General features: G+C 41.9%; 1 protein-coding gene and 1 long non-coding RNA gene across 3 annotated transcripts; one reads left to right on the top strand and one right to left on the bottom strand.

Moving 5' to 3' along the window:
- Positions 1 to 6,032: 6,032 nt before the first annotated feature.
- LOC125593059 lies at positions 6,033 to 10,330 on the bottom strand. The gene is made up of 3 exons (XR_007328976.1): positions 10,043 to 10,330; positions 9,869 to 9,940; positions 6,033 to 9,787 (listed from the first exon to the last, which is right to left on the bottom strand). It is a non-coding gene; the product is annotated as an uncharacterized LOC125593059 (long non-coding RNA).
- A 3,599-nt stretch (positions 10,331 to 13,929) lies between these two features.
- On the top strand, positions 13,930 to 15,829 carry LOC111209559. 2 transcript variants are annotated; one of them, XM_048769012.1, is made up of 4 exons: positions 13,930 to 14,098; positions 14,175 to 14,746; positions 14,822 to 15,461; positions 15,543 to 15,829. In XM_048769012.1, exons 2-4 carry the CDS (start codon positions 14,252 to 14,254, stop codon positions 15,638 to 15,640), a joined length of 1,233 nt encoding a protein of 410 aa, XP_048624969.1. In that variant the 5' UTR covers positions 13,930 to 14,098; positions 14,175 to 14,251; the 3' UTR covers positions 15,641 to 15,829. The 2 variants fall into 2 exon arrangements, with proteins under 2 accessions (XP_048624969.1, XP_048624970.1); XM_048769013.1 differs by lacking the exon at positions 13,930 to 14,098 and having other exon boundaries at positions 14,243 to 14,746; positions 15,549 to 15,829.
- The last annotated feature ends 433 nt before the right edge of the window (positions 15,830 to 16,262 follow it).

Genomic DNA, 16,262 nt, shown 5'->3' with positions numbered 1-16,262 from the left:
TGTGATTACTAATAACTAAATGGTCAGATGCTAAAAAAATATATATATGTGTTATAAATCATGGAGTGGATTGTCATTAACCAGACTCGGTCTAAGACCGGCCCAATACCTAGAAGATGGAGAGACGGCCGAAGCCCTAGAGAGAGGAGAGAGAGAGCCGACTTTAGGAGAGAGAGACGGCCACAAAGCTCGGAGAAAAAGAAACCCTTTCCTTTTCCTAGTAGATATATTCTTTCCATTATTATTATTATGTATTAGTAGTTTTCCTAATCCTAATGAGTTTAGGTTTTGGATACTTTCCATTTATCTTCATCTTGTAATCCTTATATAAAGGAACCTCCTTGATCATTAATAATAACACAGAAATATTCAGTCTCTAAACTTTCTAATTTACAACACGTTATCAACACGATAGACTCCCAAAACCCTGAGAAAGAAAAACATCTAAACCTAACCTAAAATCCGTCACACATAAACCCTAAATCAGACGCAACTTAAAATCGATCTATCTCTCAAACCCTGAGGAACCAGACGACGAGCCACATATCATCTTGAAGCTCTTGACGAGACGAATCCCCAGCGCAAACCGTTCTTCGATCCGATCTCAGACGCGCTCTCACTTGCAGGAACAACACGCGGCGCCGTCTTGGTCTTTTGGAACCCTAATCCCGAAGAACCCTAAATTGTTCTTGCTTGCGTTCCAGCTTGCAAACACCTGATCAGCTAAAGCTCTTAAGCGTTCCTGATCCTAAACATTCACAGCTTCCTGTTCACAACAGAGCTAGTCCAGTTCCCATCACAACCAGCTTGAGTTCCCAATCAACCAGCTCGCGAACTCGATAAGAAGAAGACGCGTCCGTCTCAACCTCATCTCGCGACCCCGACTGCACGCGTCCATCTCAGCCTCATCTCGCGACCCCGACTACAAGCGTCCGTCTCGACTCGAGACCCGATAGGAAGAAGACAGCTCGCGTCCGTGTCACAGCTCGCGTCCGTGTCACAGCTCGCGTCCGAGGTTCATCTGTTCATCTTGGAGGTCCGGTTTCTACAATCTTCAAAACAAAGGTAATCCTAATTCTGAGAACATGAATCGAACCTGGTTGTTTTGTAAAGATTGAAACCCTAAAAGATAATCTCTAAAACTAAAAGCCATAGGTTAAATAGATCAATCCCCTATGAGTAAATCGAAGCTCTATAAGTTCGATCTAAACCTAAAAACGAGATTGATCCATTGATCAATTAAAATCAGAACATTAAAGGTTTTTGAATCTCAAATCAAATCCCCTTGATCAAAGATCAAAGTTTTCGAAATCCCCTAAAACCCTAATTTTGGAAAATCGGTTTTTAAATTTTGATTTGAAACTTGAGTATTTGATTGATCGCCTAGAGCTATGATTAGGATTGTTTTAAAACTTGAATCTGAATCTTTTTTAAACTAAAACCCTAATCTCAAAATTCGAAATCCTTAAGGCCTTGAAACTCTTAATCTTGATTGATATTTCTAAAGGCCTTGAAACCTTAAATCTCTCATTACTTAAAGCTTGAAAGATTGATTTAAAGAATTTACATATTGAATGAGAGTTAGGTTGCTAGATTATTTAATTCTAAAACCTAATAGATATGCAACTAAGAAATAGGATTGAATGCATCTAGATCCTGTTTTGTATATGGCTGTGTTGCCTAACACATTGTTCATACTTGCGGCCTTGTGCCCTTGATTGATTAAAAGCCGTGTGGCTTAGTGAATATCAAAGTGACCGTGTGGCCTAGTATCCGGATGGTTTTATAAACCGGATTGCATTATGATCCGATCCTTAAGATCGTTGTATCTTATAATGGCCGTGAGGTATAAGCATCACAAATGCAAAGCCATATGGCCTAAGTATCATAGATAGACTTATGAAATCATATGCACTGATTATTTGAATTGGTTGCAAGAGTTCTAAATCATAAATAGATTAAATGATTTCAGATGTCGAGATTTGAGCCTTCGGATTATGCTGCCCTAAAATCTCTCTGGAGATAATTATCAAGAATGGGAAATGAACACTTCAATTGCCTTGAAGTCTAGAGGACTCAGGAGATGTATCATTGAAGGCAATAATGCAATTGAAAGTGAAAAGCATAGAGCCATAACAATTATGCGCTAACATCTCACTGAGGAACTGAGAAATCAATATGAAAATATAGAGGATCCTTGTGAACTTTGGACAAGACTAGAATCCATATACTCAATGATATTTTGGCGAAAGACCATGAATGAATGGAAGCTTCTCAGGTTCCAGGATTTTGAATCCGTGGAAAAATATAATTCTGCTCTGATGAAAATCGCTCATAGTCTTGAATTATGTGGTGAAGTGGTAACAGATGATGATTTATTATATAAAACATACTCCACATTTCATCCAAAGAATGTACTGTTATCACATAAGGCTAAGGGTTTCACAACCTATAATGACCTATTGTCATACCTATTTGCAATCAAGCAAAGAGAGCAGAAACTTAAAAATACTATTAGTCGATTTGAGAAACTTCAGAAAAGATACATTGAGCAACGAGATAGTGAGATGAGATTTCCTGAAGCCAATGAGGCTAGAAATGATAAGGAATAATCCAAGAAAGCCGCCTGGGAAAATATAGATTGTGAGGCCGGCTTATACATTTACTAAAGAAAGATCTCGACATGATAATTTTATTTTAAGTCTATGATTTTGTGATTTGCTTTTAAACCTATTTGATGTTTCACGATTTTATATATATAATAGAATTGATTTTGAATTCATTATCTTGTTTGATCTTACTTGAACATATGAATGTTTTAAAGAGTTGCCTAAAGGGCATAAAACCAAGTAAGAAATCATGAATGGGTATAGTAAGCATAGTAAAGAAACTATGGCTAAGGCATTGCCTTAAAAGGCATTATACACACCCAAAAGAACATGTGACCCATTGAAGTTATAATGTATGGTTTCCAAGTAGAAACAATGGGTAAGGAAGGAAACAATTTCCTTTAGATTTTAAGAAAAATAAAACGCCTAAGACCTTATAAGTGGTCGAGACTATACCTATGATCTCTACTGATTTAAAACTATGCTACAAATCAGTATGATAAAGAGGCAAGAGATGTGGTAACCATATTGAGATAACACCACGAAATTTTACACTATATGGCATGATAGGATTAGCCATCCTAAAGTCTAAACTTGATGCAAAGATTGAAAAGGCACAGAGTTATCCCGTAAAAGATCTCACGTTGTGAAACATGTACACAAAGGAAAACTCATTAGGCTTAATTGTCCCAAGCACCACGACCTTATAGTATGGTCATGAGGGGGAGAGAGGATAAACCCATGATCAATACTACAAGTTCGTGTACCACTATGGTCTAAGACCATGTTATATGGCTCGGTCATTACTCGGCCATAAAAGACCATTCCTCGGCCGTAGAGGCCATGATACAAACGGCCAAACCGAAGAGACCATGTTATGGTCGGCTGCAAAGACCATCACCTATAAACGGCTTGGTCACGACTTGGCCATGACTTGGCTATATAGTGCAGGCTTGGCCGCATATAAGCCATTATCTATAAGACTAAGATTCTAAAGTCTATAAGCTTGGAGACATTATGAACTGACATGTATAAGAATGATAATATGCATCAGGCCATATAAGTGAGCATAGATATTCCCATCTCAGATTGAATACGGGTCATAAAACCAGACATACACCATCTTAAGAGATTTTGAATAAACCACCACATACATACATGTGCCGTCTAAAGATGGAACCTCAGAAGGGGATTGGGAATATATAAGAATAGGACTTTCTCCACGAAATCAAAAGGACCGAGAGCCAAAACATGGGTGATCAAATAGTGGCCATGTACGGATTGCATGAAACAAATGAATCCGGATATTCAATACTAAAGGAGAAAGATTATAAGCTGGATAAAAGAAAGATTAAAGAGTAAAAGAATGATAAGAATGGTTTTAACCATCATTGTCTTGTCAAAGATCCTCGGACTAGAGATTATAATTTAAGACGTCCAAAGAAAGATTATATAAAGCTAGATAATTGAGAAGCTAATTGAAATGCCAGACACTGACCCGAGAAATGACTAACCAACTTAGCACCAAATGAATGTCCTAGAAGATACATAATCAAGTTGCTATAGAGTCTATATAAGATAGACCAAGTGTTCCATAAGATAAAGGAATCTCGGATAGAAAAGAATGGTGCATAGAATACAAATCCGAGATTATAAGAGAAACCATACCAGACATTGAGAAAAGGCTGCGCAGCTACACATCTAAGGTACCAAACCATGTAGTCTTGGGACGCCAAGCTACTAGGAAACAAAGGTCCTGGATAATGAAATCTCAAATCTATAGATCATGTCTGGAACATAATGAAACCACATGAAAGTGTCGACACACACACACATTTGTATAAAGATACATAAAGTTATAGCACTTGAGCATAAAGAGATGAACGAGGATCATGAACCCACGAAAGAGTACTCATACAATCATAAAAGATCATAGAGATTAAAAAAGATAAAACGTGGAGGTTCAAAGTATCTAAAAGAGAGATGGGCGTATTGGCCATATACATATACAGAAACGCCATCTGATAAACCAGTGAAATAGATGGATCCTGTGAGAAGTAAAGAAACCGTGAGAGATGTACATGATGTAAAGGTGTTCATGTTTTCCTACTAACAGCATTCGATTATAGCTTGTTACACAAGGTACTCACAGAGATCAAAGGAACAGATTATAAGGAGATAAACTCCTATGTGGTGGATGCTGCTACAGATTTTCGAAATTGAAAATGGTCTGGTCATAAGAAAGAAATTAGATACAAATGATGTAGTAAACATCATATGGATCACTGGATAAGATGAAAGAACAGGTTCGTTCCTGAGCTGATTCATGGACTGAAACATAAAGCAGCTGCATATAGTATGTAAAAGAAATTGATCACGCATGATCATTGATCTTGGAGTTGTATAAAAGACAATCCAATACAGTCCATATATTTGAAATTCCTTGTGATTATACTAAACCTAAAAGAGGTTAGTAGGCATAGAATAAATCTATGTGGGTGTCCGATCAAAAGCGTCCGGCCCCGGCCCTTCAAAACTAAAGATGTCCGACTCTGTCCGTCTAAGGGCGTCTGGCTCTTCAGCAAAGAACGTCTGGCTATCCCACTAGACGCGTTCGGCTTTTAAGACTAAAAGGCGTCTAGCCCTTCTTCTTGATCACGGGCTAGTATAGACAAAGGATCAACCGGATACAAATGTATTGTATTCCATAAGTTTGTGAAAGCCGAGATTCATGACCTAATAATATATACTTAGTGTGTGATATGATCCACAACAACTAAGGTCATGAGACGCCATCATTAAGATAGGAATGCAAAATGAATACGGCATTACCTAAGGCAAAGAAATCGATGTCCACATCCATGAGAGTGTTCGGCCACAGAGCCATAATAAGAGATTATAAACTCACAGCAATGATCATTAATCTTGAACACTCATGAGACAAGTAGTGGACATGTATAGAAGAGGTCTATGATCCAGACATGGATCGGCCAGATCGAGACACAGGATCATGATAACCACGTCTAGTACATTGTCCATAAGTACTTAGTTTGTCCGATCAAAGTAAAGAGTTAACAGTAGACGATCACGTCTAGACTATGGACACATTCAAACACGATTTGCAAAGACCCAATAGTGATCCCCGAGAACAATATGGTTCACATTATTGAGCACACATGCTTTACCGGGACACTCGATGTCAAGAGACATGAGAAACGACCTAAGAGGTCAAAGTGGTCTAGATACGACTTAGTAATGAACTTGGCCGATTACTCCCTTCCTACATATACAGGAAATATCACGCACCAGATGCGTAGAATGTAGAAACTTACACTGAGGTTCACATCAGGGGGAGTAGTGCGTGTTGTACTCTTTTTCCTTCATCATAGTTTTGTCCCACTGGGTTTTCCTGATAAGGTTTTAATGAGGCAACATGAAGCGTACTACAAATCTTGTATGGTTATGGCATCCAAGAGGGAGTGTTATAAATCATGGAGTGGATTGCCATTAACCAGGCTCGGTCCAAAACCGGCTCAATACCTAGAAGATTGAGAGACGGCCGAAGCCCTAGAAAGAGGAGAGAGAGAGCCGACTTTAGGAGAGAGAGACGGCCACAAAGCTTGGAGAAAAAGAAACCATATCCTTTTCCTAGTATATGTAATCTTTCCATTATTATGTATTAGTAGTTTTCCTAATCCTAGTGAGTTTAGGTTTTGGATACTTTCCATTTATCTTCATCTTGTAATCCTTATATAAAGGAACCCACTTGATCATTAATAATAACACAGAAATATTCGGTCTCTAAACTCTCTAATTTACAACAATATAGCAATTCCCATGAGATTTTCTGTCGAGACAGTAATAATTAAAATTCATAATGGGTTTATTTATTATATGTATGCGATGAATGATACCTACACCACATGGTTCACGTGATGTATGTCTATTTTATTACTTATTTATTATGATTACCATCTGGCCAACGTACATAGAGATGCTAAAAAGTATATGAAGGAACCCATATATGAGATTTTATGTCGAGATAGTAGTAGTTAAAAACTTAAAATACAGAAAGTGTGCGATTAATGATATCTAGACCACATGGTGATGAAATCTTCTTTCTAGATTTTGCGGAAGCCCTAGAAATTATATGTTTTCAAATCTGTATATTATCTATTTCGGGTAAATTGTGGATTAGTTAAACATTTTCGTACTTACCCATGCATGGTTTCAATGATTAATTAGCTAATTGATTTAAAGCATTTTTACTGGAAGGTTCTCATGTGGATATTTTTTTAAAAAATATTAGAAATGAAGAGTTTCTCACTGAAAACATAGCCGTCACCGAGATCTATGGCCAAGGGGCAAGGCTACGGTGAGTGGAGAGCCAGTCTTGTATAAATTTACTTTCCTGGTTAGGGAAAATGATTATAGTAGTAACTATAGTGGAAGTAATCATGTAGTTAAAAAAAAAAAAAGTAATCATGTAGTTTTAGTGTGTAAAGAGAAAAATCTTTTGCGTCTGCCCGGCAAGTCCCTGGTGTCTCTTCCGGCATGAATCCACCGGTGTTTGCTCCTGGCGAACCTCCCTCTATCCCTCTCACCTGAGCCTCCCGACCCAACCTCACCCCTGTCCCCTGTTAACTTCCCATCTTTAGCTGAAGCCACTCCCAAAACTGTCTTATCTTGCTCCCGCAAGGGGTCTCGTAAGAACTCTTTACCTTCGATTACTATTGCTTCTATTGCAGAGAAGAAACTTGAAACAACGACTACCTCCTCTGAAACCATTCCAATGGACTTAGAGCAACAACTCAACCTCACCAACTGTTGGTACTGTTTCAGAATCTAGATCTGATTCTGCTACAGTCCCTTCTGAACTCACTGAACCAAATCCAAATCGGACCTTCTCAATCATTCCCCCTCAAGAATCCTCCCCTATCCAAACCAATAAAGCATCCTCTCCTAACCATACTCAGCCCTTAAATCTCATTCCAGCCAAGCCAAAACCTATCACTACCTCCTCCCCTCTAGCAAAAGACTCCTTCCCAACTCAATCCTTAGTAGAGAAGCTTCGCGCCTCTGCTGATATGTCCCTGAAGTGACTTGCTCCTGTAACCATAGCTCCCTCTGGTCGGCCTCGTGTTGTAATCCCAGACTCTGTCTTCAAAAAGGGAGCAGAGATTCATCAAGACTTCATCATATGTTACTTCAACGGGAGGTCACCTCCCTACAACCAAATACAAAGCGTATTAACTACATGTGGGGAAAAGGCAAGCGCCCTGAGATACACAACAACCCGTTGAATCATTCTGTTATTGTGCGTATTCAAAGCCCTTACCTCAGACAGAAGATTTTGGAGAAAAACATATGGTATGTTGGTGAATCTATGTTTCACACGGCTCAATGGAACTCTAACCATTCCATGAGCACTCCTCCACTAAAAGCTATCCAAATTTGGGCACACCTCACTGGGGTACCTCTTGATCTTCGCTACGACGAGGGACTGAGCTTGGTAGCAGGCCTTATTGGCGAACCTAAAGAGACAGACGAATTCACAAAGAATATGGTTAGCCTCTCAGTATCTCATGTGAAGGTTGAAGTTGATCTAACATTACCTTTGCCTCCTGTTGTCGAATTTGAGAGGGAAAATGGAGAAGTTGTGGAAGTGCTAGTTCACTATCCTTGGGTCCCCCAACTTGTTCTCACTGTCACGAGTTAGGTCATATCATGCGGAATTGCCTTAGTTACACTCCTCCAGCACCTGAAAATGGGGAAGCTTCAGCCTCTAAACAAAAATAAACCTTTAAACCGAAAGCAACTCCCGAAAAGACCAATCCTGCTCAGTCAAACTTTACTCCCTCAAAAGCCTCCAGAAAAAAACCAGAAAAGATACCAACCTGTTCCTAAAAAGAAATCAATTATGGTTTCTTCTTCAGGCCCTGAATCATTTTTGCCCATTGTTACAATTCCCATCGACACTCCCTCAACCTCAAAACTTACTCAAACTAACTCTTTCCTTCATGGCCCTTCTTTAACCCATGACCCACCCCAACCTATCAGTGACACAATGCTTTTATCCTTGCCTGATCCCATCCTTAGACTGTCCTTAAAGTGTTCTCGTTCCTCCTCTGTTTTATCTCCTCCATCTAGTTCTTTTCCCAACCCTTTCATTGATATCCAAAACTCTCCATTACCTCCATTAAATCTCCCAATCTATCCTTCCAAACACCCTGTACCAAAAACCCCTGACCCAAACCCACAAAATCAACTTTTTCTTTTGGTTCTCTGGGGCCTCCTCATGAGGACCCTACTAACCCTTCCCAATGAGTGTAAAACTCTTTTTTTTTGAACGTCTGTGGCCTAAATGACCCGGATAAGCACAAACCTTTTGTAGATTAGCTAAATATTCAAAAGCCCCTTTTTGGTGCCCTGCTCGAAACTCATATAAAAGAACCGTCACTAAGCCCTATTCTTTCTAAGCTCTTCCTTGGTTGGAAATACCTATCGAATCATCTCTCAGACCCTGATGGTCGAATAATTCTTATTTGGAAGGACCCGCTTGTTGTTCAGCACTTATCTCAATCAAGACAACACTTAACATGCTTGATCTCCATTCCAAACCTCGCTCTTATTTACTACACATCTATCTACGCTTCAAACCAAAGTGATGAAAGAGCTGATTTGTGGAATGATCTTTTTCAGATACACTCAACACTAGATCTTGATAGCAAAAATTGGGTTGTGGGTGGTGATCTGAACTAAATTCTATTCCCCCTGGAACACTCAAGCCCATCAGTTGACTTTACAGACAACCTCATGTATCAAATGCAAGACTGCTTCCTTCAAACTGGTCTATTTGATCTACGCTATCTTGGACCATGTCACACCTGGTCAAATAATCAACCAGAAGGCCCTATTGCAAAGAAGCTAGACCGTTTTTTAGTCAACAACACCACTATCTCAGCCTACCCCCATGCCGTCGCCTCCTTTCTACCTCCTGACATATCTAATCATACCCCCTGCCTAATGAACCTTGCGCTCTCCCTACCTAAAGCTGGTACCTATCCTTATAAGTTCCAAAATTACCTCACAAAGCACCCGGGTTCGCTCAGTTGATCATTGATGCATGGATTCATGCTGGAAGCGTCTGCCATACTTTGTCTCAGTTGTGCTGGAAGCTGAAACAAATAAAGAGTGAACTAAAGCAAATAAATAGAGAAAACTATTCAAAAATTCAAGAGAGAGTTACTGAAACTCACAGTTTGCTCCAAATTGTGCAGGTCCAGGCGCTGCAGAACCCAAGCACCATAAACTTCCAAGCTGAGAGAGACCTACACCACAAATGGAATTTTCTGAGAGAAATCGAAGAACTCTACTTCAGACAGAAGTCTCGAATCAACTGGTTGAGAGAAGGAGACTTTAACACTACTTACTTCCACAGGATTTGCCAAGTAAGATCAAGCTATAATGCAATCCGAGCTTTCTTAAATGGCTTGGGGGTTTGGATAACAGACCCTGTGGAAATGAGTCTACTAGCTGTCTCTCACTTCGGGTCAGTTTTGGGGCCAGTCTATTCACCTCCAATACTTATCTCCTCCCCTGAATGGTTCCGAGGGCTTCTAAATCACGCTGTCACTCCTGCTGAGTGCACCCAAATGCTACTGCTCCCAACTCCTGAAGAGATAAAAAAAAAGATGATGTTTAAGCTCAATCCCAACAAGGCTCCCGGTCCAAATGGTCTAACCTCAGGTTTCTTCAAGGCGGCTTGGGATTCAGTTGGTGATGACGTCGTAAATGCGATCACACACTTCTTCAGATCCGGTTTCATGCCATACTCAGCAAATGCCACTATCTTGTCTCTGATTCCTAAGTTCCCTGGTGCATCAAAATTAACTGAGTTTAGACCGATCTCTTGTCTAAATACTATCTACAAGGTCATTTCTCGACTCATGGTCAAACGATTAAAGCCTATTCTACCCAGCCTCATCTTGCCATGTCAAACAGCGTTTGTTCAAGGAAGACTACTTCTTGAGAATACTGTCCTATCTAGTGAGCTGATCAACGGATATCACAAAAATAAAGGTAAAAAAAATTACCATCAAAGTTGATATAGCTAAGGCATTCGATACTCTGTCGTGGGACTTTCTATTCTCCTGTCTTCGAGGCTTAGGCGTTCCTGAAATGTTTCTTCACTGGTTGAGCTCCTGCGTCTGCACAACGAATTTCATGGTTGGTTACAATGGAACTGCCAACGGGTACTTCAAAGGAACTAGAGGTTTGAGGCAAGGGGATCCACTATCCCCTTATTTTTTCGTGATAGCTATGAATTGCTTATCGCATATGCTAAATGATGTGGCTTCTCAATCACGACTCAAATACCACTCAAACTGCCAGAAGATAAAATTGATGCACCTGTCATTCGCTGACGACCTCCTTATCATCACAGAAGGGAACATTGAATCAGTCCAGTGTGTCCTTCAGGTCTTGAAAGAGTTTGAGGCTCGATCATGTTTGGCTGTGAGCATGCAGAAGACAAGCTTTTATGCATCAGGAATGTCAGAGGATGGAATAAATAGGATACAAGTATCAACAGGAATGGTGTGTGGCAACTTGCCTTTCTGGTATCTAGGTGTGCCCATGAACTCACGAAAGTTATCTCTCGCCAGTTGTGAACCCCTGCTGCACCAAATCAAGACTCGTTTCTCCTCCTGGTCAACAAAGACATTATCATTCTCGGGAAGGCTAATGCTCATCAAAACAGTGATTTCGGGAATTACCAATTTCTGGTGCTCTTCTTTCGTCCTGCCTAAGGCGTGTGTAGCAAAGATAAATTCCATGTGCAGTGTATTTCTTTGGAAAGGGAACTTGGAAGCTCACAACACTGCAAGAGTGGCTTGGTCGACGGTGATAAAAACCAAAGAAGAGGGTGGACTGGGTGTGAAGGACCTTCTGATTTGGAACAAGGCTTGCTGCCTTCGCTTGATATGGCTCCTCTTCTTCAGACCGGAATCAGTGTGGGTGTGCTGGTTCAAAGAAGTCATTCTCAAAGGATCAGTTACCAACTACTGGACGACCAACCCTTCTCAAACGTTTTCATGGTTACCCTTTGATCCATCTCAGAGTTTGGAATGGGGAGAGCTGTAGGTTTTGGACGGATAATTGGACCCCCTACGGGAAGCTTCAAGACTACTTGGATGGTGGGAGATCACGGCTTGGTATCCCAAAAAGAGCAACATTGGCCTCACTGCACTGCAACGGGGCTTGGCGCCTTCCTCCTGTAAGAAGGGAGCATCAAGTTGAGGTACTGACTTTCATCACTACAATACAGTTCACTGATGGATTGGATTACTATGAATGGGAAATCTTGGGGAAGATATCTAATAGATATCGCACAAGTGAAGTATACAACTACCTGAGAGGAAATGTTGAGGAAGCTCTGTGGGCTAAAGCGATTTGGACCTCAAGGAGCATCCCGAGGCAGAGCTTTCACGCATGGCTAGTCGTGCAGAATAGGATACCCAGTCGTGATAGGTTGATCGGATGGGGTCCACTGGTTCCTCCCATATGCCTCCTATGCAATATCGCTGATGAATCTAGGGATCATATCTATTGGGACTGCAGGTTCTCTTTCGAACTGTGGTCTATGGTGGCTGTGAGAGACAAGGTTTCACTTCTTAGATTTAGGTTAGGTCAAGAGAGATGAATGAGAATCGTGGGCAATCCCGTAAATAAACTTGAAGAATGAATATGATTTTATTGATGAGTTGAAAGATGATGAATACAAAGGAATGTATCTTGAGATGATTACTAAAGAATACGTAATGCTTTTAATCTAGTACAAAAGTTGATATATGGAAAAGAGATGGCTTGTCTTTTATCTTCTCCGTCTTTATATAGTCTAGGTTTCGTTGGCAACCCTTCAACTGTTCTCCGAGATATTCGGCTTCAATTACGGAACTCGCTTTAGGCTCCTCTTGACCGAGTCTCTTAAGGTGTTAGCTCACTTTCTGTCGTGACCTCTGCTATGATGTCTCCCAGGTCCAGTCGTCAGCTCGGCTTTCAGCTCCCTTTGTTATGATGGGCTTATCGCAACCCACATGCTAGCTCACGCTTATCGGTACCTCACCTGAGGGTCATATTCGGGTCCAACAGTTGCCCCCAGCTTCCGAATAAAATCCTTTGTCTCGGAAGCTAGAATCTAGCTATCGATCTTATCTTTTCGTTAAGATAATGATTAGTTCTTATCCTATTTAGATTCAGCTTACTCGATCTAACGGTCTTTATTACGTTTGGCAGAATCTACGGTTCAGATGGAGAGGGTTTGAAATGACTTTTCCGAATCTCGAGAGGTGATGGGATATAAAGCGGTGAACATTAACTGCTAGCCTCCCACTTTCTCCACGCCTCCGTTCGGTTTTCAAGGTAACTTCTCTCCTCTCTCTTTATTTTACTGCGATTTTTTTTATCTTCCTCGTTACTTTTCTCTGCAAATTCTCTCCCAAACCTTGCAATCGATTTTCTCCTTAACCTTCCCATACTATGGATCATCCGAAAGAAGGTTCCGGGGAATCCGGGATGCCTCCCTCTGCTTCTGGAGCTAAACTACTGAAAGTTAAGCAAGAAGTCGGAGCCAAGATGAGGAAGGGGAAAAAGACAGCCAGGGAGGCAATCGCGACCAGAGTTTCTAAACGGAAGAAGAAAGACGATTCTAGCGGGAGCAGTCCTCACTCGCCTTCGTTGCTGAAAAATCAAGACGTGGTTAACCTCATGGTTCAAGCTCTCGGCCAAAAGGAGCTTGGCCGTGCCTGTAATTCCGACGAAACCCCCGAGACCGCTCCGGAGGGTTGGTTCTGTTGCCATGAGAAGTACATCTCCAAGTCTCACTTGAGATTTCCTCTTCCGACCCTACTGCTTGATCTACTAGATCATTATCAGTTAGCCCTTTCCCAACTCTGTCCCTCGGTTATCCGGGTGATAAACGGCTTTATCACTAGGTCCAAAGAGGAGGGGGTTAGCGTCGGTCTTACCGAACTTATGAGCCTCTTTTCCCTGAAGGAAAGCGCCTCTAAGGAGGGTGGTACCGGGACCTACTACCTCCCTAGTCGTCCCAATCATGTTATCTTCAGATTCTCTAGTAGTGATGATGACTGGAGGAAGAAGTATTTTTACGTTAAAGTTGATCCTTCGACGGTTCCTGTGGGTCGGAACCTTAGGGTCACTTGGACTAATCCATCTGGTTAGGAATTCTAGGGATATGCTTTTTCCGTTTTATTCATTTATGGCCGAGTAACCTTTTTGCTCTGATTTACTTGCAGAAATCGAAGATCCTCCGAAGCTCTCTACCAAGCTCACCAGGGCTCTATACCGCAAGTTGCAGCAGAGTCCCTGTACCTGGGTAGCCTACACCACTTCTCGAATAAGTGCAGCCAGATTCCCAGATACCTACAACGCCTCTTTCCAAGATCCCATTCCTGCTGAGAACCTTGAGAGTAAGTTCTTGTTCGAACCTTTTTAATGATTTTATCGCTTTGAAGTTTTTAAACTTAAGGATTTCCATTGTTCCAGTTTCGGCAGGCGATTCAGTTGTATCGATCTCAACTGGTGCTAGTGCTTCGGGAACTGAAAAGTCTCAGCCAGGTGACATGACTCTGCGACCATCATTCCGTTCTAGGGGTAACCCCTCTAAAGCTGCCAGTGCTTCTCGTGGAAGCGACAGGAACCAAGGAGGATCGTTCCTTATCTCAATGAAGGAAGTTTTGGACGACGGAGGATCCAAACCTGTTGTCGAGACTACTCCAACTGAGGTTGTAGCTCAGGATGCTGCTCCTCTCCCTGAGGTCCAGGTGCCGGAGGCTGACTACCAGGCTCCGAAGGGTACCTCTGAGGTCGAGCCGTCGAGACACAAGAGGCCCAGGACCGATCAGGGCGGAGCTCCCACCCGTTCTTCTTCCTCGTCCTCTAGAGGAGGGACTGTTGGGTGGAGCTTTACCCATTCGAAGCCTGGGTCGATCCTGGACGACTCTTGGGGCCTAGCTGCGATAATGAGGCACCTGAAGAGCGTGGGATGTCCCCTTCCAGCGCTCAAGGACCTGACTAACCGAGATGAGTATCTCGATATTGCTCACTGTATGGGTCAGGTACGTGATCTCTATCTGTTCTTTGTTTACATTCTTTGGAGACGATGATATATATTTTTTTTGGATTTATTGCAGTTGGCTGGGGCTGTTAACAGGGCCCAGCTCAGGTTTGAGAATGCTCTGTGTGCTGCCCCCAATGCTGGTGAACTTGCTGAGGTTACCGAGATGGTTAAGGCAGCCAAAGCCGATCTTGACCAAGCCCGGGTTCGAATTTCTGAACTCGAAGCCGAAGTGACGAGGCTAGGCTCGAAGGCCGATGCTCAGCAAGGAGAGATCGAGAGTCAAAAGCTCGATATCCAGGTGAAGAGCAGGAGGATCAATGATTTGGAGGCTGCTCGAAAGATAGCTGAGCATCAAGTACGTGAGCTCATTGCCTCATCCCAGGATAGCCAGAAGAACAAGGAAGCTGAAGTCAAGCTGGCTGTCAGGGAAGGGAAGAAAGAAGTCGCCGAAGCTTACGGCAAGATCCTGGTCTGTGTTAAGGAGAAGTTTGCTAGGAAGAAAGATGAGGTCAACGCCTTGGTGTACGCTCAGGAGCTCCAAGCTAATGCCGACCTCTTGAAGGATATGCTGAACAACAAGATCCAAAGCGTTGAAGAGGAGTACAACCAATTGGTGGCCTTATTACCAGAAGCGACAACTGCGTATGAGAAGGCTCAAGTCTCTGACTTCTCGGTCAGCAAGCTTCCTCTTCCCCAGATCTCGGAGAGTTCAGGTACTTTCGAGATTAACATGTTTAATCCATCCTTTTCTGGGGAGTATGGCTCTAATTTGGGTTTGATGGCTCCTGACTTAGCTCCAGTCGAGGCAGCTATAGGAGGTGATGGCAATGTGGTCGATGAGGGAGTTCCTGCCGGTGCTGGTGATCCGATTCAGGAAGAGAAGGAAGATTGAGAGCTACGGCTCTTTTAGCTTTATGTTTTGTGTTTTTAAGACTTCGGCCTAAGGGCTTTGTTTCGTTATGCATTATGACTTAGTGCCTGAGGAGGCCTTTAAACCTTAACACTTGCTGGATTTCAATAGCCTGGGGAGGCTTTTAAACCCTTTCTTATGTTTAAATCGTGGCTATTATTTCTGTTTTAAGTTTTTGAACTTAACCTCGTTTCATTTAATCATAGTGATTGCGAATCTCAGATGAGTTGTGTGCTGTCATCGTTGAGTCGGATTAGGACCTTTAGTCTTAATTTATGATAAGCATTTAGCTTAATGGATATTCGGTCGTGATAACCTTAAAGAGAAGTTCTTGATTTTAGCTCGGGGACCTGAGTCCGATTCGAAAGGTTCTGGGACCTGGTTGTTCAGGTTCGTAGGAACCTGGATTTAGATTCATAGGGACCTGAGTTAATTCGAAGGACTTCGAGGCCTTTGAAGTTTAACGGATGGAATTGAGGAATTTCGGGATTTTCCTGATTCTTTAGGATTTTAAGACCTTTCGATTTTGATAAGGGTTTCAAGACCTTTTGGTTTTGATTAGGATTTTAGGACCTGGTTGATTGTTAAGGATTTTGCCTTAGAT

This window comes from Brassica napus, chromosome C9 (assembly GCF_020379485.1).
Source record: "Brassica napus cultivar Da-Ae chromosome C9, Da-Ae, whole genome shotgun sequence".
In the NCBI taxonomy this organism is placed as follows: domain Eukaryota; kingdom Viridiplantae; phylum Streptophyta; class Magnoliopsida; order Brassicales; family Brassicaceae; genus Brassica; species Brassica napus.
Note: the sequence above shows the minus strand (reverse complement) of the source record. Positions and strands in the feature narration are given on the sequence as shown.

Bases quoted from the DNA above. Each gene is read 5' to 3' on its own strand.
- LOC111209559 (XM_048769012.1), top strand. From the start codon at position 14,252: ATGACTCTGCGACCATCATTCCGTTCTAGGGGTAACCCCTCTAAAGCT. The intron at 14,747-14,821 runs GTACGTGATCTC...GATTTATTGCAG, and splicing joins TTGCTCACTGTATGGGTCAG to TTGGCTGGGGCTGTTAACAG. The intron at 15,462-15,542 runs GTACTTTCGAGA...CTCCTGACTTAG, and splicing joins CCAGATCTCGGAGAGTTCAG to CTCCAGTCGAGGCAGCTATA.